The sequence below is a fragment of the Aythya fuligula genome, chromosome 8, assembly GCF_009819795.1.
Source record: "Aythya fuligula isolate bAytFul2 chromosome 8, bAytFul2.pri, whole genome shotgun sequence".
In the NCBI taxonomy this organism is placed as follows: Eukaryota; Metazoa; Chordata; class Aves; order Anseriformes; family Anatidae; genus Aythya; species Aythya fuligula.
In genome coordinates this window covers 23595767-23619470 of record NC_045566.1, presented here as the reverse complement: position 1 = coordinate 23619470, position 23704 = coordinate 23595767, and the positions used below count along the sequence as shown (strand labels likewise).

Below are 23704 nucleotides of genomic sequence, written 5' to 3'. Positions count from 1 at the left end.
AGGCCATGCGCAGACATGTACTGATTCATCCCAACTCAGACCCAAACGTGAAGACCCCAAATGCCCAGAGAAGAAAGCAGCAGCAGCAGCAGAGGCTCTGTATGGCAGCACATCCTCACAACACCCATGTCATGCCCTTCTCTGTTTCCAGTGACACAAGGCAGCCATCACCCCTGTGTGCTCCTCCAGCCCACAGCGCGCTGCTCTGAGAGGGGAAGGGGCCGAGGTGGGAAAGCCTTGTGCTGTCTGGAGGGCAACAGCCTGCAGTAGCTTGTCTCTGGGCAATGACCACCGAAATAGCACTCCTCGTGCTCACTGCCTCCTCCCACGGCCGGCGGCTGTCAGCCGAGGGCCGGATCCCACACGCGCTTGTGCACGGGGGCGGGCGAGCATGTGTGTGAACTGTTCCCTAGCAATGGGGATGAGGGGGAAAGCTCTGTTTAATGTCTCTGTCTCTAGCTGCATCTCCCAGGCCACTGTGAGGAATTTCTTGGCATTTACTTCATGCTCTTCAGTTTGTTTCCCTCTTTCGACTGCGTGATGTTTCAAGGCCGCAGCGGTATTTGTCAGGGATGTATTGGCTGGGGTGCCCCCCACCCCCAGCCTTGCACACCCCCAGCCCATCGTCACTGCTGATTTCTCTATAATTCTCTGCCCACAGGTGAATTGAGCCAGACATAAGCACTGGCCCAAGCTGCTGCTTTCCTAACTTGCAGGGAAACGTTTTTGGTGTTAAATACAGCCCTGCCAGTGCCCTGGGAGAAAAGGCCTGCGTGTGGAGGGTAGGAATAAGAGATGGAAGGGGCTATTTTTCACTGGGTACCAGCTGGAGTGGCTAAGATGATATTAAACTGCAACAGCTGGGGAACACAGCTTAAAAGAGAAGCAGTATACAAACCCAAACTCCTCACAGGGGGAATGGGCCGAACAAATGTGTGTTGATGAACTGGAAAAGTCAAAATTTCAAACACTGCAGTTCTGGGAGTCTGTATACCAAGTCCTGGGAGGATGGTTTTGATTGCAAATTGCTTAATTCTTAATTGCTGTCCATTGAGAGAGCAGTGTTAGAAAATTCTGATTATTCTCACAGCCTTCTCACACAGAAATTAGGGTATCCAGCAGGTGAGTTCATGTTGACAACACCATCAGTCCTTTGAATGTCAGTAGAACTGCACAGCCAAGGTACTTACAATCCACAGAGAAGGGTGAGATTCCAAAATTCCTGAGCACACCAAATTGCAGAGAAAATGCAGAATTTCTGTGTTCTGCACACGTTCCCTGTTCTAGCAAGCAAGCAGCCTGTTGGCAGCTTCCTGAGCCAGAAGCTAAAGTCTCATGCCAACAGCAGTAGTATCTTACAAGTGTGAGATAAAAAACAGTTAATTATTTAATTTGCTTAATTAATTAAGAAAATTCTCCTTGGCTATATTCTGCTCTTTGGTGTCTCTTCTCCCCAAACAGGAGACATCAGAGAGCTTTGGCACCAACTCTGGCAGTGTTCAGTCGCTTCCTACAGATCCATTCAGATCAGGTTTTACAGTGCCTTGCCCTAGAGCTAACTTTTAATCCAAAGAGTGCAGGAACTGCAAACCCCAGGACTAGCAACCAGATGGTCACATTAGTACAAAGGCAGTTTAAAGTTTATTAGAGCATTGCCTTTCGGCACAGTTAACGAACTGATGGGATGCAGTATGCCAAGGCAGGTAAACTCATCCAGCATTTGGGTCTTCCATGCTGCTGGCTGTAGGCACGGGAGAGAAAAACTCACCTTAAATCTTTTGCAGGTTACAGGCAAAGTATTTAAAGATTTCTGGAAAGAGGGATCCCAACAGTGGGTAACATGGGCAGACAGCCTGCTGCTAAACTGAAGTTTCTTTGTTTTACATCAGGAGCAGACTTTGTGCATGATGGTGCATGATACCCTCTTATGATGGTACAGGCTGTGCTGAGCAGCAACTCAATAAATACCAGCCAATTCCCTCTCTTCAGAGGAGTGCTTTCAGCCTGCATCTGCCTTCTGCGCCCTGCTAGGACTGAGGATAAGCGGCATAGCTGGAGTCACTCTGCTCTCCTTTGGGACTAACGAGAGTCAGGCAGTGCAGTCACCGCCAAACATCCCCATAACCAAGTGTTTCATGGGTTCATCCATTAGCGCATAGTAGCCTCAACACTGCCAGAAAGCCCTCTCTGAGGAGACACCATTATTCCTATTGTTTTAATGAATCATCTTCCCTTGGGTACCCAGATACTCCCGAGTACCTAGGCCTGGCTTTGGATTAGGGGCAAATGGAGAAGTAAAGCACTAGTGGTACCCATGGATGTAAGGCAGTCATGTTCTTAACTTCCCATCTTTTCTTCCTGCATGTGTGTGAGCTGTCCTTACATATAAATGTGCTGGGACACGCTAACTCATTTTGCATTTCAGTAGTGATGTGCCCCGCAGACCTTTCCTTTCAGCCTCACCAACGGCACATATCCCCATGCCTCTAGACCAGATTGGACAGCTTCATCTGCCTGGGTAGTTCCCTGGTGACTTTACATTCCTGTTTCCTTGGAGCTCCAGTTTCTGTATTTGTTGAGACTATGCGAACATTTTGTGCTTAAAATACTTGCCCCTTATTTTCCCTAGGTTGATTTAAATAGGAAAATGAAAAGAGGAGCTGACAAAGCTCACCACACTTCTCAGAACTGATTCTCTGACCCTTTTCACTGTCTGTGCCCCTCTGAAATCTCCCCAACCTTTCATCTGCACCATTCCACCTTTTGCAATAGGGGAAAGCCCCTGGAGCTTTTTCCATCCTTTTAAAAGAATCCACCTCTGCAGCCAGACACCGAGCTTCATTTCTGGTAAGGTTTTCAGTCCCACTCAGCCCTTTGTCTCAGCTTATACGTCAGCCTCTTCCTCTTGGGTGGGCAGAAAGGGGACGGTTGCTGCTGCTGTGCTGGCTGCTGACTGGGTCACCGAGTGCTGCTGGGCTGGCTGGGCTAGGCTATAAAACACAGCAGAGCTGGAGCAGCTGGCTCAGAGAGCAGACTGAATCCCGCAGCTGGCAAAGGACCTGCACGCAGCCTCTGCGTTGTTATTTTTCCCGGGAATACAGAACCAACCTTGGGAGCAAGATGTGCAAGGGACTCGCTGCGCTGCCAGCCACTTGCTTAAAAAGGTACCGTTTATTTTTGGGACTCTGTTGTGGGCTCATTTGTCTGGCAATACAGGGGTTTATGCACGTCGTGTCTGAAAAAGAAGTGGCAGATTTGGCTGTGAATCTTTTGCAAGATTAGATACAAATGTTTGTTTGCAAGTTTCTTCTGTTAGTCAGAACCAGAATCGCGTAAAGGTTTTGTAGCGAACAATGGGGACTCTAAACCCGTCCTCCCTATCAGCAAACCAAGCAGCTCACAGCACTGCCACAGCTTGATATTCCTGTCAGCTGCTTCTGCTGCAAGCTTTGCACCCCTTTCTCCTTTGAACCCTTTTTCTCTGGTGAATTTTCTTGTCTTGATTTCTGTGAGGGGGAAGCGAGGCAGACAAGATTCAACAAAAATTGAGGGTCATCCTTCAAAACCCAGCCCAAATGCGAAAGGCAAGAGTGGCAGGACCAGGCAGCGCGGGGCTGGTGTGGGGTCAGGCTGTACCCCCACAAACATGACTTGGGGGTCAGTGTGGGGCTGTGCCCCACAGTGTGTGGCACCATCCAGGCATCTCCATGCTGGCAGAGCCACCCCACAGCAAGCTCCTCGGGCTTCTTCCCAGGTGCTGAGCAGTGGTGGAGGGCTGGGAAGGTACAAGCTGAGATTCACCCTGCGCTCATCGGGGGGAAAAAGCTCCCCGTGGTGGCTTTGAAAACAAACCATACCAACACCCTTCTCCCCCAGTTCGAAGGAAATGTTGACAGGGAAAAAAAAATTGCAAAACTGTAAAGAAACGAAGTGCACATCCTTTATCCACCTCTGTCCAGGAATCCCCAGAGAATCTCCATGTCTTAGAAAGCTGCAGGACGTGCTGCAGGCAGCGGTGCCTTGTTTCCTTCTGCTGCCTCCTTCCCGCAGACCAGAGGGGTCCGATTCTGGGGGTGCCCTGAGAGGCAGCGCATCGGGCAGTGCCGAGCATCCCGTTACTGCCAGAGGTGCCGGGGTGTTTACCCTGGTCGCTCTTCTCCACATAAGAAGTTGTGAGTTTCCTCCACTCTCAGCCTGCGCCATAGAAAGAGGGCTGACTGCTCACGCTGCTAAGACAGCATTTATGAGCAGGAGCAGGCAGTGAGATAAGATAGGGCCGGGAATGCTGACAGTGCCCTGACTGGCAGGCCGAGCAGCTACTGCAGCTCAGCCCCACAGCACATTCCCCGGCTCTTTTCTAGGCTCTGATCTGAGCAGGAGGAGGAAAATTTCCTGCTTCTGCTATCATTACACCTTGAGGCAAGCCAGGGCGTGTGCCCCTCAGCAAGCAAGGCTGGTTTACCTACGCCCTCATCCTTAAACTGAATGGAAATCCAGAGAGATGCTGAAGGCAATCCCAGCTGCATATTTAGGTTGTGCACTCAGCCAACACTTGTCCTGGGCACGCTGAATAGCAGAATAAAATTAAGCTCGCATCCTTGTAGGAGCTTGCTGTAGGGCAAGGGAGCAACTTGCAGTCAGCGTGGGCTGGTTGTGGTGAAGCTCCTGGCTCACCCCTGGTCTCAGCACTGATCCTGCCCCTGGCTCTTTGCTTCCTTCCCTTCCCTCCGAGTCACACTGGCTGCCTGGTGGGGTGGCAAGGAGGGAGATAACAAGGGCTGCAGGGAAGGATCAGTAAGCATTTAAGAACCAGACACCGGCTAGCTGGGCAAATCAATTCAGGGAGAAGTGTGTGACACATTTACCCAGCAGCAATACCTTCCTATCACAATGTTTTACCTGAACAGCAGTAAACCAGCAGCTCCTCCGCCTTTGCCAGACCTCCCTCCAGGCTGACGACCTTCTCAGCAATAAGCTTGTGCTGTTGAAGGTGGCAAATGAACTCCCTGACTTTGCTGTATTTGTTTAGCACTGAAATATGCACTGTGAGGAGTGAGAAGTCAGGGCTGTGACCTGCGTTTGTGTGACCGAACAATGCTGAACAAGCGAGCTGCGGGCGAGGAGGCTGCAGAGGGAGTTGTAATCCAGTACCTTCACTTCATGGCATTCCTGAATTGTTTCTTTCAGTGCCAAAGACATGAAGCATCGCCTGGGTGTCCTGCTGCAGAAGTCAGACTCCTGTGACTACAGCTCTTCCCAGGGCAAGAAGGAGAAAGTGTCTCCGAGCCAGAGGTAAGAGCAGATGCTGCCTTGCAGCTAAGCAAAGGCTGGCTGCAATGTGGTGTTTACTCCCGCACTGAGCTGAACTCATTTGCATTTCTACTGCTGCTTTTTATTACCTCCCAAATGCCTCTGTGTTTGAATCCAGCCTGTCAGTAGTCCTCAAGTACTGATAGTCCCCTTCCAAGGAGAAGGTGGGACTGGAGACTTCCAGAAGTTTCTTTCTGCCAGCATTTCTGATTCAGGATGCACGTGCACATTGAAAGGCTCCTGCAGTCTCCTGCACAGGGCAATAAGACCATCCCAAGACCCAGTATGGCTTGATACATTTCAGTATCAGACACGCTGGTTCTTTGAGTTGGATTTGTGTAATGGTCACACAGAAATATTGGCACAGAAAACAGACCTGCCAGCTAGCACAGCTCTCACGGAGCTGCAAGGAGATGTCCTTTGCAAGGAGGCCTCCAAAGGCCAAGATATGCTCTTGGAATAGATCAGCCCTAGGATATGCTGGTATGATGAGCGGAACAAACACGGGAAGTGCAAACATGGTTTATATTTCCCAGGTTCTTCCCTTCCGTGTATCTAGTGCTTCTCTGACAGGTTAAAGAAATCAGCTCTTTGGAGTTCACTGATAGGACCTGTAAATGTGATCCCAGGTCCATGCCTGAGCGGCAGATGCAGCCAGTCATAAAATAATCGTAAAGTCAACAATTTTTACAGGAAAATTCCCTTCCAGACCATGGCTGGTGAGGGAGATTGCAAACTGGGATTTCTGTAGGTTGGATCTGAGATCCTACAAAAGGAGGTCTACAAGAAATATTTGTCAGGGAGTGTAGTGACAGGACAAGGGGTAATGTTTTTAAACCATTTATAATTCTTTGTGTTTCTCTCTTTGTGTCCTGATAGGGTTAGCCAAGAGGAAGTCAAAAAGTGGGCAGAGTCTTTGGAAAACTTGATCCATCATGACAGTAAGTAAAGCGTGTGCTTCTGCTGGTGATGTTGAGTGTTTTGCCTGCAGTGTGCTTTGCAGTCCCCAGGGGAAGTGTGGGATTTTGCCTTTTGTCTTTTAGCAGCGCACACAGTGGCTCCTTTGGGAAGGGCGGTGATCTGTTTCTCAGATCCAAGGGACGATCCTGCTGTATCATGAGTGGGGCTTTGGCCTGCTGCTGAGCAGTCCCTTTCGTGAGGGCAACCGTTTTAGCCCTGTGCAAGCCTATTTTAGGAGCGGCAAGACTGCAGCACGCAGTTAACACTGGGTTAAACAAGAGCCAAAAAGTGGAGAAACTTCTTGCAAGCTGAGCCCATGGGAGACTTTATCTTCTTGTTGGTCCCAGACTACACCGATGCCCTTGAGGTTTCCCTCACGCCGTTCCCATGGCCCGAGAGCCTGCAGCGTGTGCTAGCTGTCTCCTCGGGGCCCGCTGGGAACACACGGCTTGCTTGCGTTGTCCTGGCTGAGCCACTGGAGGTCACGGTGTGGGAGACAGCTGAGGAACCCATGTGTGACATCCCTGTGGGGTCTGCATGAATCCCGGCCTCCTTTGGCTTGCATGAGCTATTGCTGTAGAAGCAGGGGCTATTGCCAGCTGCCAGGGGCAGGGGATTTGTTCATTCAGCTCTGGAAAGGAGAATCCAGACTTGCTGTTTGCCGAGGCTCTGGGTTTCACAGGTGTGACTAACTCTCTTCCCTGTTTTGTTTTTCCTCTAAATGATCTGTAGGAGGACTGGCTGCCTTCCGTGCTTTTCTCAAATCTGAGTACAGTGAGGAAAACATCGATTTCTGGGTCAGTTGTGAGGAGTACAAGAAAACCAAGTCGCCAGCCAAGCTCAGCCCCAAAGCCAGGAAGATCTATGACGAATTCATCTCTGTGCATGCAACAAAAGAGGTGTGTACACAGAACATCGCTTGGGCATAGGTATCACCCTAAATCCTGAAACAGGCCAGAAGCACAGGGAAGTAGAAGTTTGGTAGTGTCATGACAGTTGAAGGGTGCTGCTTAGCAAGTAAACGGTGTCATTTTTATTGCCTTAATGTTTAACTTGGGTAGAGAGGAAGTGTGTTTGATGACGTGGCCACCCCACATGCACACTCGAATGGGAGAAGCCCAAGAGGTCTGTGATTGCCAGTGTTCCAGCTGCTCCCACGAAATTGCTTGAGTTTTCTGTCTGGCTGCACCCCAGAGGAACATGTGTCAGTCTGCACTGACAGCTCGTCTGGCAGCAGAGATGCGTTGGTATCCAGCTGCACAGATTCTGTGAAGGCTGCAGGGTGTCTGTCAGACAGTCATTTCAGACCACTGCCCGTCAAGGACAGATTAAGCACATTCGGTGGAGTTGGGAGGCACTTGGATTTTCCCTTATAATTTCTAACCATTTCTGGGACAGGTTCCATTTATGCTGTCCCTTTGGCCCACACAGGTGAACCTGGATTCATGCACAAGGGAGAAAACGAGCCACAATATGCTGGAGCCAACGCTTTCCTGTTTTGATGAGGCTCAGAGAAAAATATTCACCCTCATGGAGAAGGATTCGTACCGCCGGTTCCTCAAGTCCCCCTACTACCTGGACTTGGTCAGCCCACCTGGTGCTGGCTGCGGGCCTGAAAGCTGCCAAAGAACCCACGCTCACTCCTTAGACTGCAACTCCAACATCATCTCTCAGTGTGCCTGAACCTGCAGCAAGGCCAGGAGCAGGCTGGGCAGGCAAGGAAATACTTGGCAGCAAAAGCATTCATTGGCATGAAGCAACAGAGCTGTCTTCAGTAGCTGTCTAACGTCCCAGTTGTGTCCCATGTCATGCAACAGCCAGCATTTGTAACCCAAGCCAGGCTCAGTTTGTGTAGCAAACCCTCCTCTGACTCCACCTGCGTAGGAGCCCTGGGGATTGATGTGAAAGCTGGGCGAAATCATCGCGTGCCCGCGGTGTCTGACGAGCACCAAGCCCGGCAGGGCGGGAGCAGTAGGGAAGGGAAGGGAAGGGGCAGACACTTTTGAGCCCAGCACTGACCACAAAGGGACCAGTCCTGCCAGGCTGCAGTGCGACACCTAGCAAGGGGCAGGGGAAGCCAAGGGAAGTGGCAGGGACTGAGATCTCCCCTTTCTAACCAGCAGCAGCTTCAGTGAAAAAGACTTGGTCTGGTCCTTAGCTGTTCATATAGCTCCCAGATATTTCGGCTTTCAGTAGTATCTGCTCAGAGCTCGGGCTGTGCTGCTTTACAGCGATCAGACGTGCGAGAAGCTCCTACTCTTTCTTGGAGACCAGAACTTTTCAGACTAGCAGACAGCCTGCTGTGGTCATTACAGCCCAAATTGCATGAAAGCTCTCCCCTCAGCTGCTTTTCTCTCTGTAGCATCTAGTTGCAGCTGGCCAAGGATCTTTTCTAGGGCTGTACAGAGCTATTATTTTACAGGCAGTTCATTATTTCAAGCATATTTATATCCGTCGTGCTCCCAGACTAAGAACACCATCCTGACACCATAGCTGAGCAGAACAGGAACAGGTTCCTTTTCCCAGACTAAGACTTGTACATTACCAACTGGGAGTGCCATCTGAGTTCAGGTTTGCCTGCCCCAACTTGTATGAAGCAGTTTGTGATGGGATAGGACCACTACCACAACAGCGGAGGAGGAAAGGCCCTGCTTGGGAGTATTTAAGAAAAAATAAATAAATAAAATGTTACGTATTTGAGTTTGTGATTGAGTAATTGCATTACTCACTTTGTCCTGAAGGTGGTATGAGGAATATGCTGGCCTTGTTACTGCTCCTGGGTTGGCGATCGTGCTCTCCCCTTGGCCTTTCTCTAGCTGGAAATTGCTTCTCTGACAGCCGCGTGTTCCTTGCTCTGCATCCCAGTCTAGTGATGTTCCCACACTGGGGTTTTGCTGTGGCAGGGGAGGGCTGTGGTTCTCCAGTAGGTGCTCTGAGGTCCACAAAGAAGCGTCTCCTCTAACATTTGCTTTATTTTGTATTTATTAGTGTGCTGACACATACCACCCTGCATGTTCAGCTGCAAGATGGAGAGGCTTGCTAAAACTCTGAACATAGCTGAGCATGTGGCTATGTTTTATTTTCCCCTGGTACTGGGAACTCTTGATAACTTGCCAAGATGTATTGATATTTAAATAACGATGAACACATTCTAAATAAAAAACGTTTGCATTAGTCTCTTCTAAAGTGCCATTGTGTGAACCAAGGACTGCGTGGTGATGCAATTCATTGACTAAGGTTCCTCTAAAATTAGTCTTTTGTAACTGCTTTCACTCAGATTGTTTTAAATCACGGGATAGTGAAACAGCCATTATACCCCTCAGCTGTGCTCTTCTGCAGAGGAACCCACCCCTCAGCCCTGCGAGCCTGGGGCTGTGGGGATCCTGGTCTTTTTGGGGTCCATGCTGTGCCTGATGGGGAGCAACCATCCTCACCAAGGGGCTGGGGTGGGCACGGGGCCACCCCAAAGCCAGCTGTGGAAGGGGGAACCCCAAGGAGCACCTCCTTGCTGCAAACCCCCAGTGTCCTGCGTGAGTGACCGCAGCTGGGGAGAGCCTCTCCCTTTCCCCAGGTGCACCCGCTGCCTGCAGCAGGCCCAGCTGCCCCTCGGACAAATGTTTTCCCTATCACAGCTCCAGAGGAAAACACATTTCAGCTCAGGGCTTGACCTAGCCCTGGGCGCAAATCCTCCAAGTGCAGAGCTGCTGCCTGAAGGTGACGTGGCTGAGGGTGAGCAGGCTGTGCAGGCATCAGGGGGTTTCCTCCAGGCCAGTCTCCTGGGGTGATATTTTTATTCCTTTTTCCAGTTTCTTGGGAAACTGCCACATCTGCTGCTGCCAAAGCTCTCAGAGGACTTTGCTGCTTGCCAGGGCTTTTGGGAACAACTTTTGGGAGTGCTCTGTGGAAAGTAAGGACGTGCTGCCCCTTCGGTGCAAAGAGAAAAAAAAATAGTCCATCGAGACGGTAGCAGAAATACATGTTTATATGTGGATTACTGAGTGGTACAAGAACGTGGGTTAACACAACCAGTTCCTCAGTGCCCACCAGCACCCGGCATCACCGCTCAGGAGACCTCTCTGGTGGGAATCCCACAGAGACCGTCACCCTGAGACAGCTGCTCGGACGTGTAAGGAGCTGATCCTTTCCAACCTCGGTCCCATCTTTGGATGGGGCACTTGGCACGCTCCAGCCAGGGAGCCCAAGCCCGTGACCAGGGGCTGGGACGAGCCCTGGGACACCCCCAGCCCCTCCGTGGGCCCAGTTGCCAAATTAGCCAGGGCGCACGCAGCAAGCAATGCCCCGGCATTAACCCGAGCAGCCCCGTGCTGCAGTGTGGGGTTGTCTTGCCCCACAGCAGAGGGGGGTCCCCGGGCACCCCACGTGCCTCGGAGAGCACAAGGCCTGCTCGGTGTGCCAGTGCCAGGGCTGCTGGTGGTCTGAGAGCACGGGGCAACTTCTGAGGGTGTCTGGGAGGACGTGCCTCTGTTGGCACCGGGGTGGGTGGCCAAGGCTTCCCTTGGTGGTGCCGGGGGCCGTGCTAAATCCTCTCACACTCATCCCTCAAATCCCAAGTGCTGCATGCAAAAACTCTGCATCTGGGCTCACTGATTCACTGGGGAGCTGGCTGCCAACATTAAGAGTACACAAATACATGTGTGTGTGTATACTTCTGTATGTCTGCAACGGTATGGATGTATCGTGTCATGTGCATCGTGCTCGTATATATGCCAAACTTGGTAAGAGCAAGAGTGACAAAATACATGAAGTATTTGCTACCAGAGATATGATGGTTGGTATTAGCCCACCTAAACGCTTCTGGGCCTGCAGAAAGCTCGGCTGTGCGGTACAGGCATTGCTACATTTCCGAGCGAGCGTGCCCAGCAATTAGCCAAACGACCCTTCTACACAAACACAACTTCACAAGAGCTCCACAACACTCTGGGGGTCACGTTTCGTGGCCACCCAGTCACTTCCTACACCTGTTAAATCACCCCTAAAGCAGGTTTCCGATGGTTTCAGCAGAAGTCAAGCTGGGGTGGGATTCCCAGCGGAGCAGTTTCACCTCTCTGGCCTCCGGCTTTCTTTTCGGCACGTACGTACCTGGTGCCACCTCCCTGCCCCGCGTGGAGCTGCTGCAGCCGGTGACATCCCAGGTTTTCATCCAGCAGAATCCAAATCTCGACAGCGTCGGTGTTCGGCTGCGAAACGTGCGAGGGCATCTGGAAATAGCTGCCAAAGCGTCAATGAAAATGAAAGGTCTGGGTCTGTCTGCAGGGAAGCCTGCTCAGTTTCACCTTGCTGTGAGCAGCACCATGAGCAGGCAGAGTAAGCGTGCCGAACCCGCTTGTCATGGCACCACATCCTGGAGACATTCAGGTGGTGGTGGGGATGCCCTGCGTGACCAGGGCTGCCCGAGCCCTCCTGCCCCGCTCCTGCTCTCCACACACCCTTCTGGGGTGATCCCACACCTCCGGGGGGCAGCTGAAGCTGAAGCTGCCCCCAGGAGATGCCCACCAGCCTCCTGCCTTGCTGCTCCGCTCCGACTTCCCCGCCAGGGCACTCGACAGCAGAAAGAAGCCACCGCCGTGAGCACGCTTGTGGTCGCCTTCATCTCTCCCTTGCCTCCCCATCCCTGCCTGGGAAACGCAGCCCCCATCCTGCGGTGTTTTCATTCCTCGCTGCAGTGACCGCATGCAAATATTTGGGGCTGGTGGGGCTTTGAGCCGATTCTGAAAGCCTCGAAGAGGCTGCGTGGAGCCTCGTGATGAAGTTTAGAGGTCTGGGCCTGGTCCGAGCCGCTAGCAAGGAGCATGACCACTCACTCGTGGCCGATCCCTGGCTGTGTGCTCCTCACACGCAGATGCTGCAGCAAGAAACCATTGTGGGGATGAGGCCTCCAGGCCCCAGGAACAGGGCTCAGCACATCTGGTCAGAGAACTTGCCCGTTTGGGGACGACTGAGGCCTCGGTGGCCTTTTGCACTTGCCTTTGCCCCATCATCAGATGGCATTTGTTGTTGTAGCACACAGCGGGCTGCATTTGGATAGCTTGAAAAGATGTGGTCTTTTCATGAGACTGCTGTATGGAAACACCTGCCCTGGGCAGAGAGGGGGAGACAGAAGAGAGAAGCAGGCTACACAAACTCAGCAGAGTTTGCCGTCTGTTCAAGAAGACAGGGTTTTATTTTTTTATATATTTCCAATGACATTTTTGGCTTTGGCTTTGCTCTTTGCTTTTTTTTTCCTTTTTTTTTTTTTTTTTTTTCCCCCTGGAATTGGCTCTGACCAGTGTCGCTCAGCAGCTTTCTTCTCCCCCAGCATGACTTTCTCCCCTCTCACCGGCGCCCCTGGTTTGGGTTTGTGCAGAAGGATGGCTTTGGCGTGCCTACTGCGGAGAGAAGCTACCGGAGCGGGAAGCGGCTACAGCAGCATCTCCAAAGGTGCCACCCGAGCACGGCGCCGGCCACCGCTGTGGCATGGCTCCGGGCACTGGGAGCACAGGTGGGGACTACGAGCTCGGTACGGAAGGCAAGCGGGCAGGAGGGCTGCGTTGCTAAACAGTCCCGGTGTTCTGAACGAGTCGATCGTGCTTCATCCTCTGCGCTGCCTCCAGCGGGGAGCAGACGGGCTGCCTCGCACACGGCCACCTCTGCCCTGCTGAGCAGCCCCGGGGGCTCCTGCTAGCTGCTCTTCTGCAGGGGAGGACGGAGGCTGTGGGAGATGTCAGGCCTTCCGAGCGTCCAAAGCACTGGGGCAGGTGTTTAGCAACACTCCTGGGTGCTCCTGCAGGGTGGCGTCAGGAAAGCAAAGCGGCTGCGGGAGGAGAAGGTGCTGAGCCAGAAGCAGTAGGGCCGCCCGCAGGGAGCGCCTCGCACAGCCAGGCCGCGTTGCTACTTGATGAGCTCCTGATAAAACTCCGACCGCACGAATCTGGGCAGGGAGTCTTTCTCCATCAGGGCAAAGATCCTCTTCTGGGCCATGTCGAAGCTGCTCGGCGATGGCTCCACCAGGTTCTTCATGGTCATGGCCTTGGTGAAGTGGTCGATGTTCACCTGTGAGGGGAGTGTGACAGCATCATCCCCAAAACCCCTCATCCCCACCAGCACCATCCATTCCCTGGCGCTCGGCCACCGACCTCTTTGGGTGCCTCGGTCTGGATGAACTCCTCGTAGATCCTCTTAGCCTTCTCTGCCATCTTCACGGGGGACTTGGTCCTCTTGTAGTCCTCGCAGGCCACCCAGAACTCGGCATTCTCCTCGCTGAACTCGGAGCGCAGGAAGCTGCGGAAGCTGGCGAGCCCGTCTGCGGGGGGCCGGGCACTGCTGAGCACCGGGGGGGTCCCAAGACCCCGCTGAGCCCCCGGGGGGACCCTGGGCATGGGGGGATGTGGCCACGGGAGGGGGGAGACTTACAGGGGTTTTGCAGGAGCTTCTCCAGGGAGTCGCGCCACTGCAGAGCCTCCTCCGGGGATGGCCTGGAGGGGGTAAAGAAAGCCCAGGTAGAGGGGCTCGCCATGCAGTGGGCCCCTCATTCCCTTAAAAAAAAGGGAGGGAGGGAGGGATGGAGGGAAGGGGTTTGGAGGCTGCAGAAGTGGGGTGGTGGGTCACCAGGAGCTCTGATGCTCTGTTTAGGGACAATGAGGTGGGGTGACAGTGAGTCGGGGCGGAGGGATGGTGTAAGAGCTGCTGGGGCAGTGGCTCAGATGCCCAGGCTCGTGGGGAGGCTGGGCTGGGGGTACCTGGGTGAGGCTGTTGCCTACGTGCAGGATACTGTTCTGCTTTTAGATTTAAGCTTTTTTTTTTTAAAGGCTTGCTTTGCCTCCCGACACATTTCTCCATCCCTCAAACTGCTAACCCTGCAGAACCAACCATCAGCCTCTCCAGCAGCTCCTCTGCTTTGCAGTGTTATAGCCGTGGGATGCTGGAGAGCAGGGGCTCGGGGTGCGAGCAGCAAGGTGGGAACAGCCTCAGCGTGCCCTGGGGCCGTGCCCCAGCTCGGGGACACGCCGCGGCCCCAGAGCCACCCTCCCCGCCTCGCCGGCACCTCTGTGCTGCGGCGGATGACTCAGAGAAATCCGAGTGCCTCACGCCTCCGGCAAAACCTCTATCAGATGAACGTGAAATCTCATCAAACACAAATCGAGTTTCCATCAGAAACCTGGTTTTCGCGTGGCCCGGCACGTCTCGGGCTGCACGGCGCCAAGCCCCCACTCACTTCTGGGCCTTGGCTGGCTTCTCCGGCTTCTCGGGGTAGGGGATGATGAAGTCGATGGCCGAGTCAGGCTTCTGGAGGAGTGTGCCCAGCTTGGTCTTGATCTCCTTGGCCCTGTGGGGGGTGAGCGGAGGCAGGTCAGGCGTGGGGATGGGCAGGGGGCATGCAGACACCGGGGCAGCACAGCAGGACCATACTGCGAGGCCATGCCAGGCACAGCGCCATGTAATTAATTACACACCAACAAATGGGCGCTAATGCTGTAAAGGAGCCTGTCCGAGGCGTTTCGAGCCAGGCGCTCGGAATTAGCGGCAGCTCTTGAGCTTGAGCTCAGCGCTTTGTCCCCATCTGCGGCCGGGATAATCGCATCACCCGAGCTGGCTGCTGTGCAGATGATTCAGGGGGTGTCTGCGCAGCTTCTGCAGTGCTCAGCCCAGACAAAACGAGCGAGCAGCCTGCCCGGTGCCCTCCGGTGCTGCGCCCACCCTCCAGCACCAACCTCTGCGCCCACCAAAACGTGGGGCAGCGCTCCCTGTCTCATCCCTGCCGACCCCGACCCTCCCAAGCACTCATGCCTGGGGGCTCCCTCCTTTCTAGGCATGTTTGTAAGGACTATAATATTTTTTTTTTCTCTTGCACCTTCAGTGGGGAGGGTCCTGCCGACACAGAGCCCCCGGGTGCTGCTCTGCAGCCCCAGCACGGCGCGCTGACGGAGGCCACGCTGCAGCTCCCCAGCTCAGGGCTCGCCGCGCTTCTCTGGGCTGTTTATTTTCACATGCCCTCTGTGTAAGATTGTTCCCTTGCTATGTCTGCTATTTCACTGCCATTCCTCTTATTCATTTATTTTTCCCTGCCTGCACAACTCTCTCCGTGTTTTGCCCGCCAGGCTCCGTGGGTGAACTCTGGGGACCTGGCACGGGCTCCGCTCCTGCCTTGGCTGCAGCCACCTGCCTCCAACAGCCACCCTCGCACGGAGCCCAGGAACCCGGCTGTTTTCTCAGAAAAAGTCAGTGGCTGCGGGGACAGCTTCCATTCCTCCTGCTTCCAAGAAAGCTCAGATCTTGCCTGGAAGGAGCAGGACCCTGGGTGAAGGGTGACGGGGTCCCCATGCTCCCCGCACCGAGGTGTCCCTGCTGCAGAGATGCTGCCGTGCACGGCTCATCCCGGTCTCTCTAATAAATAAATAAATGGGATGTGGCCTCTGGCTAAGCGGTGGGCACTGCTGTCACGAAGGGGAGAACAGGGCTAGCAGTTTGTCCCCGTGGAGCAGGACGTGGTGACACCAACCCATGCTCAAGGTATGGATGCACCCAAGGGTGGCTTCGCACAGTGGGGAAGGTCCAGAAGCAAGGAAGCTCTTCAAAGAGAGGCAAGAAGGGACAGCCAAAAAGGCTGAGTGCTCACAGGAGGGCAGGACTATTTAAAGACTCCATCCTGGAGTCCTCAAGCAGATGTCCTGTAAGTTTTGGGGAAGGCTAAACAGCAGGGTAAAAAAAGGCAGCTATAAACAAACAGGAATTCTCCCCAAATCCCAGAGCCGCGTCCACGTGAGAAGAATCGAGGCGGCCATAAAGCATGCAAGGTTAAGTGTGAAAACAAATGGGAGCAAGCCAAGAAAAAGTCTGAGAAACAGCTTCCAAAAGACGTTAAGAGAAAATATGGGCTCTGTCAAACATAGCAGGGCCGAGATGCTAGCCAGGAGAGGCTCGACCTTAGAAAACAAAACAAAGGAGCTCAAAGAGGTTACAGCTGAAGAACTGCAGCTCTTAGCTTGAATGCAGGCAGGAAAACCTCCGGGGCTGTTTGCACGGGGAAACCTTCCTTTGCACGGGGTCTGCCTCAAATCCCGACGTCGCAGGAGGGGCTGTGAGCGAGCGCAGGTCCCCAAGCCCCACAGTGGCCCCCCAGGAGACTTCATGGGAAGATGCTGGCGTGTAACGTCCCCGTGAAAGCCTCCCTGGGATGTGACGTCCCTCGGGAGGGGGGGAAAGGCCCCGGGGAGCTGCGGGGAGCTGCCGAGCGGCACGGCCGATGGCTGCAGGAGCGTGTCAGCAGCCGGCGGCGCGGTGCACGCATGGACAAATATGGACTGCTGGCGAGGAGGCAGCGGCAGGCTCCCGGCAGCCCCCTCCGCACAACGTGTGCTCTGGGGGGGGCAGAGGGCAAGGCAGACCCTCGGCGAGACCCCCGGAGGCTGCGGGAGGAGAGGCCGCCTCGTGGAGGGCGGTGTGAAGGTAGGAGCATGGCTGGGCCCACGGGGGTGAGCTGTGTCCTGCCCAGGGTGGGTGTGAGGCTCAGAGGGCTCCGTGAGGGCAGGGGGAGGTGGTCCTGAGCTGCCCGTGCCCACAGCCCTGTGGTGCCTGCGCCCCCCGGTCAGGTTGGCCTGGAGCCGAGGGTCCCGCGTTACCCCTGGTGCCTTGACGGCCGCCAGCCTGCCGAGGGGCAGCATCAGGCTCCCGTGGCAGAGGGTTTGTCAGTGAACAGGGGGTCTCCAGAGACCTGGCTCCCTTCTAAAAGCCAGCACTAAGCATCTCTGCAGTGCCAAGAAATCCCTGTGTTCAAACATTTCACCAACCTTCCTCCTCCGGCACAGCCCCCGCTGCCTGGGGGATGCCCCAGCCGCCCGCAGCAGCCCCCAGAGAGCCCCCGGAGCCCCAGCCCCCTGAGGAGCCTTTCCTCCTGCACCAGAGCCACAGACACGGCTACCGAGGGCAACGCAGGCAGCGACAGAGGGTTTCGAGGCACTTCAGAGCCAGGGCTGTGCTTGCTGCAGGGACACAGCTGCTGCCCTGCCTTTCCCCCGCTGCAGGCTGCAAACCTGAGACGAAGCAGTGCAGGTGGGGGAGGTCTCCAAACCAGAGGGGAGAGTTCGGGATGATGGCGTCACAGCAGCTCCAAGCCACCCTCAGCATCCCCCCGAGCAGCCCCATCCCATCCCATGCCACCCATCCCTTGCAGCCATCTCACCTCTCCAGGCAGGTGTGGGGCAGCGCGGCCAGCCCTTTGCACATCTTGGCACGCTGCGGCTTCCCTCGGCTGCGAGAAAAAGGGTGCGGGACGGCTGCGGCTCGCTCTGCGGCCCGGCTCCCCCGGCGCTGGCTTTATAGCATCGGCAGCTGGACCCCCGCCAGCCCCCCCAGCGCCGTCCCGCCGCAGCTGGCCCCGGCCGCCTCGGGCTCTTGTTTTCTCCTCGGGCGGCTCGCGGGGGGAAATGTGTGTGCCCGGGGTGAGGCCGGGTGACGGCAGCGCGAGGGCCGAGCTGCGCTTTGGGGAGCTCCAAGGAAGCCGCGAGGTTTCCTCTCGGTGGTGCGTCGGGCTCCTTGGAAGGGGGGGGGGGTGGAAATGTGGTGTTGAAGCGAGCTTTATTTTCTTCGGTGCAGAACGTTTTCATGAAGATCTACGTGCTTAGGAGAAGATCTTGCTGTTGATGTAAAGGTTGTGGGTAATGCCCAAACCTCCGCGCTTTCGGCAGTGTGAGTGTTGGTTGGTGGGTAACAGGTTTGCTCTGAAACCAATTGGTTTCCGTGTACGCTTAAAAAAAAAAAATCTTTTAATGATAACAAATCTTTCAGCTTCATCTGACAGCGATGCTTTGATAAGGCTGAAACACATTCCTGCCCAGAATTTTGTGATTTTGGTAACTCAGCAGGTTCTCCCATCTCCTTCCATACCAGTGAAGCGCCCGAGCCCCCAGCTGCCTGCGGAGGGGGGAGCGGTGCCTGAGCAGGGACCTGAGCTCGTCCTGTGCAGCGTGACAGCTTTTCTCTCGGGTCAGGTAAGTTCCCTTCGGTTCCTCCCCCAAAACTGGAAACCAGGGAGCCAATGCCCACCTGTGGCCAGGGCATCCATGGCACGAGTTCCTCCCAGCCTCAGCCAGCAAGGCGTAGGGGCAGCCCTGGGGGGCAAGGCTGCCAGACGAGGGGCAAATCCTGGCTCCAGGGGCTCTGGCAACAAAATCCCTGTCTCTAAAGCTGCCCTAATATTTGCTGCAGGTGCCTTGGCCAGGAGTGATTGCGCTGAGAGCAGGGACCTGCCACCAGCAATAACCAGCTCCGGGTAATTTCAACCCCCAGCCAGCAAGGCCTTTGTGGCTGGGCCACTAACCAGCTTCCTACAGCCCCCAGATGCCCACCCCCTGCTCTGGACCCCAGGGCACCAGCGCCTTGGCTGGCCCTGAGCTGCCCCACGCCCCAGGGCTGCGTTTAGGCTCATCCTGGCACACGCTTTCCTCCCCTGAGCAGTGCCAGAGCTGTGCCTGCCCGTCCCTGGGGCGGATTTTGGGCCTGTTTCATCTGCTGATGGCAGGGTCATCTGTCTGGGGACAGCCCGGGGTCCCTGTGCCAGCAGCTGGGCTGTGGGATTTGAGCCCTGCGGGGTGTGCTGTGCCGTGCCACTCGCCTGCAGGTGACATTGCCACCCGGCTGGGGCTGGGGGGAGCGTGGCAGGCACGGGCACAGCGGTTCTCACAGCTCCTCAGCCAGGAGGGCATCGGGGCCATGAGAGCCGCACGGGAAGCCTTGCGCCCGGCTGCGGAGCCATGGGGACGGGGGTTGTTTTTTCCTCATTAATCTCCAGCCATACAGCCAGCGTCAGAAATCCCAGGGGAGCCGGGATCTGTGGGATCAGGCGGTCCGCGTGGACGTCGTCCAGCAGACACCGAGCAACCTTGCATGCTCTCCTTCCAGCTGCGGCCCGGAGCACGGCTCCCACCGTGCCGACCTCCTGCTCGCAGGGGTGCAGGGGCTCTGCCCTGGCTGTTTCGGGGGGGTCTGAGCACCGAGGGGTGCCCCTGAGGACCCATCTCTGCTCCTTCAGTCCCGGCTGGGCCAGGAGGGGCTGGGGAGATGCTGCACGGTGCCGATGCACCGAGCAAAACCGAGGGTTGCACAGAAATAGCGCTGGCGTTTTCTGCAGACCTTTGTCTAGGAATAAATGTTTGTTTTGTCCGTTTCAAGGCTTTATAGTGCTAAGAAAATATTTCCAATCAGAAATGCACAGACCTTGCTTTTCTTCCCACGACAGCTTAATTTCTTTAAGAGCCCTTTTGGGAGAGCTTTGTGGAAACCCAAGTGCACCCTGAGGACCAGACCGCCTTATGTACACAGCGGCCGATTTCCTCCAAAAGCAGCAAAGGTTTGTGCTTCCTAGCTGCCCCCTCAAAAGACAAGCGGAATCTCCCATTGCACCATATTTATCCTGGTTTCTGTTATTTCAGGACTTTATTATCCTTTCTAACAACTTGCCTTTTATAGAGGCCATCTTACTGCTTTGCAGCTTCCTGGTTCCCACTGGAACTTTTTGAAAATTAGCATCAAATTTAACTACATTGACTTTTTAATGGCAGGATCACTCTCGTTCTCACCCAATTCAGTGTTTTCCAGTTCAGCTGAGAGCTCCTTCTGGCACTAGCGTTTTTCTTTTTTTAACTATGTGCTCTAAAAATGTAGTTAAAAATCATTTTTCCCCAGTGCGTTAGGACAGTCATGCAAACACGCTCCCCAAAGGAATGATGCGAGTGTGAGCCTGTCGCTACTAAGGCTAATACAAGTAACTGATTAAGCTCTCCTGTGATGGCTCCTTCATATAACCTGATCGTGTCCTGTCCCCTGGGGCTCTCTGCAGAGTTTTTTTGCTTCTCACACAGCCATGATGAATTTTTATACCTTCAGGATGCCTTTCTCAAACCTCCTGGGGCCTGTCTTTTACTTGTAACTTTCCAGAGCTTGTATTCTTTATTTTTACTCTCATCTGTTTGCAGTCTTCACTTCTTTGAAGGTCTCGTCACCTCCAGTGTTCATTTATACTTGCCTGTTTAAGCACAGCATCTGTTCTTAAAACCTCTGAGCACTGGCGTGTAGCTAAGGCAATGCAACCCACCCCTGCATGTTTAAGCAGCATAACCCTCCTGAACACCCCTCAGAGGCTTGCGTGATAATCCTGGCCAGCCCACCTCACGTCTCCCTTTGTAAATGAAGTCTGACCCTCCAGGTATCCCTCTTGCCCTCCTCCCCTTCCCCCTGCCGTGTCCCCGAGGTACCAGCCCGCCGAGCCGATTATTTGTGCGGGAGGACGGAGACCACAGGGACCCAGGCTCCCTCCCGCTCTCCCCATCCAAGTCACTGACACAGGAGCCACGGGGAGGTCGAAGAGGAGAAAACCCTGGAAAGCTGCACTGCCCGGGGCGCTGGGACCGCAGCCAGCAGGGAATGCGGGAGTCACGTAAGGCCCCGTCCCAGCTGCGGAGCCACTGCGGTCCTTGACCCTGCGGGAGGCCTGAGAACGGCTGCAGTGGCAGGAGCTGGGGCACGGCGCAGCCCCCTGTGAGGCAGGGGGGCCCTGGGCAGCCCCGATGGCCCCGGCTCCTTCCCCCTGTGCTCCTGCCCGCCTGCGTTCCCGGAGGTGTCACCACAAGGGGCTGGCAATGCGCAGGTGTAATTTCAACACGGGGCTGGCACGGACAGAGCGGGCACAGGATTTTATTCGAGGCCTCAGTTCAGAGCACTGTTTGAGGCGTACAGCTCTCACCCAGCTTCGCGTTCCGGGTGCAGGAAGCAGAGCACCATTTCCCCTCTCCCAGCAGCGCTGGGCAGAACGGGCTGCCTCCTGCAGGAGCACACCTCCAGCTCCCCGACACCCATCCAAACGCCCCACCGCTCTCCCATGCGCTCATCCTTGGCCCGGAATAGCACCTGGAAGGTGAGCCCAGCACTTCTTGCCCACCCTTTTCACCCTACGTGCCCAGCTGCGGCTCTGCCTTTCCCAGCTGATGGACGGTCTTGTTCTCCAGCACCTCCACCTTCCCCCCGCCCGGCTGCAGCACGCTGGCCACCATCGCCCTCGCCACTGTCTCCACGGGCACCGAGTAGGCGGTGGGGAAGAGCCAGGCCACAGCTCCCAGAACGTGCTGGGTGAGCCACTCCAGGGGGCGAAACTCCTGGCGCGCGCACAGCAGCACCCTGCGGGGCGAGGAGACACGGGGTCAGGCTGCAAAGCCAGAGAATGACGTCCCCTGCTGTGCTGAGGGACCCAGCCTGGCTTAAAAACCTGCACGGGGCATGAGGGGCTCCTGTGGGGTCCTGAAATGTGACTGGGATGATCCCTGGGACACCCAACTCCTTGCCAGGATGCTGGTTCTCCCAGGTAGAGTATGGGGGGATGCACACTCAGCAGGAGTAAGGAGAGCAACCTCCCAGTGTAGGCTGACCTCCGAGTGAGGTTAAGCTTTTCCTGGTGTCTCCCAACCTCTGCTTTCAACTCAAGCCTCTCCTGTCACGGAGAGATGACCTAAAATTTGGAAAATGCTGTGGGGAACGGCCGTGCTCGCTCCCTGCTGTGGTGGGGAAGGGGTGCAGGGAGGAGCTGTGCTTGCACCAGAGGTTTTCCCCGCTTCCTTCCCCAGCCCTCTCCTTCTGTGTCCTGCCCGTGGCCCCATCTCCCAGCCCCCTGTGCCTCCCCCTGCTGAAGCCAGAGGCTGCTCCCATCCTACTCACGCTGGCCGGAGGATGGTGCAGCGATCGAAGCCAACAGCCTGGACCAGCTTCTCCACTTCTCCCTGTCGCAGGAGGGATGAAACGAACCGAGGGTGACCACAAGCACCACCTCTACTGCCCCACGAACACCTCGGTGCTCAGCCTTGCCCAGAGAGCAGGGAGAGAAGAGCCAGAGCCAATCCTGCCCAAAATGTACAACATTTTGCCAAGATGCCAAAGTGCTAAACTGGCAGGGTGGCTGTTTGGAGGGACCACCACAGGGTGGGTCAGCAGGGACCCCAAAAACATCAGTAATGGTAAAAGCAAGGCCAGGGGCTGGACAGAGGCAGCTCTGCAGAAGGAATGGTGTGGACAGCTGAGCAGCAGTCAGCAGCGCACCCTTGCAGCCAGCATGTAAACTACAAGGGCTGGCAGGGCGAGGGACGTGGGGACACAGGGGTGGACTCTGCCCAGCCTGGGCATGGCCAGCCAGGGGACACTGCCCGGCAGGAGCGGGTCCTGCAGGTGCTGGGGACGTATGGGGGAGAGGATTTTGTGATGGATGCTGCTGTCCCTGGGGAGTTCGGATCTCAGTGGCACCCACCCTGAGCCTCCTGATGGCTGTGAAAGGTCTTGCCCAGACCTTTCTGGTGGCTCTCAGAGGTTCTCGGGATGCTGTGTGTGGGGTGTTTGCTGGTTAGGACGCTGCAGGTGACACTGCTGTCCTGCCAGCCCCCTCCCCTCAGCTCTCTGTTCCCAGCAGCAGGACCCTGGGGCCATTTGGATCTTCTCTGACCTCAGCCCCGGCTTCAATCCCAAGTGTCCTGGCATTTCCTCACCCCCCGGGCTTCAGGAGCCCGCCCCGGCTCCCCTCCTCACCTTCACCCGCAGGTAGAGGAAGCGGCTGTGCTCGTTGGCACCCTGCGAGGACAGCATGACGAAGTGCTTGCAGCCCCCTGCCCGCGCCAGCTCTGCCGCCTGCGCCACGTAGTCCCGGTCCACACGGACGAAGCCATCCTACGGCACAGCAGGACAGCAGGATCAGCACAGCTGGGGGCTCCCCACCGCTCTCACACCCCCCTGAGGCAGGGCTGCCCAGGGAGACCACCCCATGGCCAGCGTGTGCCCCGTCACCACGCAGGGAGGGTGCTCGGTGCACCCCCATAGGGCTGCCAGGATGGGTGCCCCACTCACCGCACCCGCCTTGCTCCGGGTGGTGCCCAGGCAGCAGAAACCCACATCGTGGCCCCGGAAAGCAGCGGCGTGCTCGCTCAGCCTCTCAAAATCCACCACCACCTGCTCCTGCGGGGACAGCACCGGGCTCAGAGCGAGGAGCGGGCACCTCCAGCACCCCCCCCGCCACCCCACGTCCCCACCGCACCACGGCCCTGCCGCTCTCCTCGGCCAGGCTGAGGCGGCGCCGCCCGATCAGCGTCACCCTGGAGAAGAGCCCCCGTGCCCGCAGCTCCCGCAGCAGCGCCTGCCCCGTGACCCCCGAGGCTCCCAGCACGAAGCAGGACCCGGCCCCGCTGCCACCGCCGCCCGTGGCCGCCATGAGTGAGGGCAGCGCCGTGCTGCAGGCCGTGCCGTGCCGTGTTGCCGGCTGCTTTCCCCGCCCGGCCGTGCTCAGTGCTCCTCCCCGCTGTGCTGCCGGGATCCCGGCCTGCAGAGCGCTGGCTCTGTCATGTTCATGTCATGCTTGGCATGGAAGTGTCCCCGAGGCTGGCCCCGCTCAGGTCTCCGTGCCCCCCGCTGT

At 56.0% G+C, this 23704-nt stretch overlaps 2 protein-coding genes across 4 annotated transcripts; one reads left to right on the top strand and one right to left on the bottom strand.

Annotated features, from left to right (window-relative positions):
* The first annotated feature begins 3010 nt into the window (after window positions 1-3010).
* On the top strand, window positions 3011-9444 carry RGS4 (regulator of G protein signaling 4). Its single transcript, XM_032192420.1, has 5 exons — window positions 3011-3164; window positions 5188-5292; window positions 6190-6251; window positions 7003-7169; window positions 7702-9444. The coding sequence occupies exons 1-5, from the start codon at window positions 3121-3123 to the stop codon at window positions 7951-7953; spliced, it is 630 nt and encodes a 209-aa protein (XP_032048311.1). The 5' UTR covers window positions 3011-3120; the 3' UTR covers window positions 7954-9444.
* A 3071-nt stretch (window positions 9445-12515) lies between these two features.
* Window positions 12516-23561, bottom strand: RGS5 (regulator of G protein signaling 5). Of its 3 annotated transcripts, XM_032192692.1 has the most exons (8): window positions 23330-23561; window positions 23143-23250; window positions 22828-22965; window positions 21970-22031; window positions 14483-14593; window positions 13681-13742; window positions 13404-13570; window positions 12516-13320 (listed from the first exon to the last, which is right to left on the bottom strand). In XM_032192692.1, the coding sequence occupies exons 1-8, from the start codon at window positions 23501-23503 to the stop codon at window positions 13159-13161; spliced, it is 984 nt and encodes a 327-aa protein (XP_032048583.1). In that variant the 5' UTR covers window positions 23504-23561; the 3' UTR covers window positions 12516-13158. The 3 variants fall into 3 exon arrangements, with proteins under 3 accessions (XP_032048583.1, XP_032048585.1, XP_032048584.1); XM_032192694.1 differs by lacking the exons at window positions 21970-22031; window positions 22828-22965; window positions 23143-23250; window positions 23330-23561 and adding an exon at window positions 17447-17525; XM_032192693.1 differs by lacking the exons at window positions 12516-13320; window positions 13404-13570; window positions 13681-13742; window positions 14483-14593 and adding an exon at window positions 20948-21435.
* Between the last annotated feature and the right edge of the window lie 143 nt (window positions 23562-23704).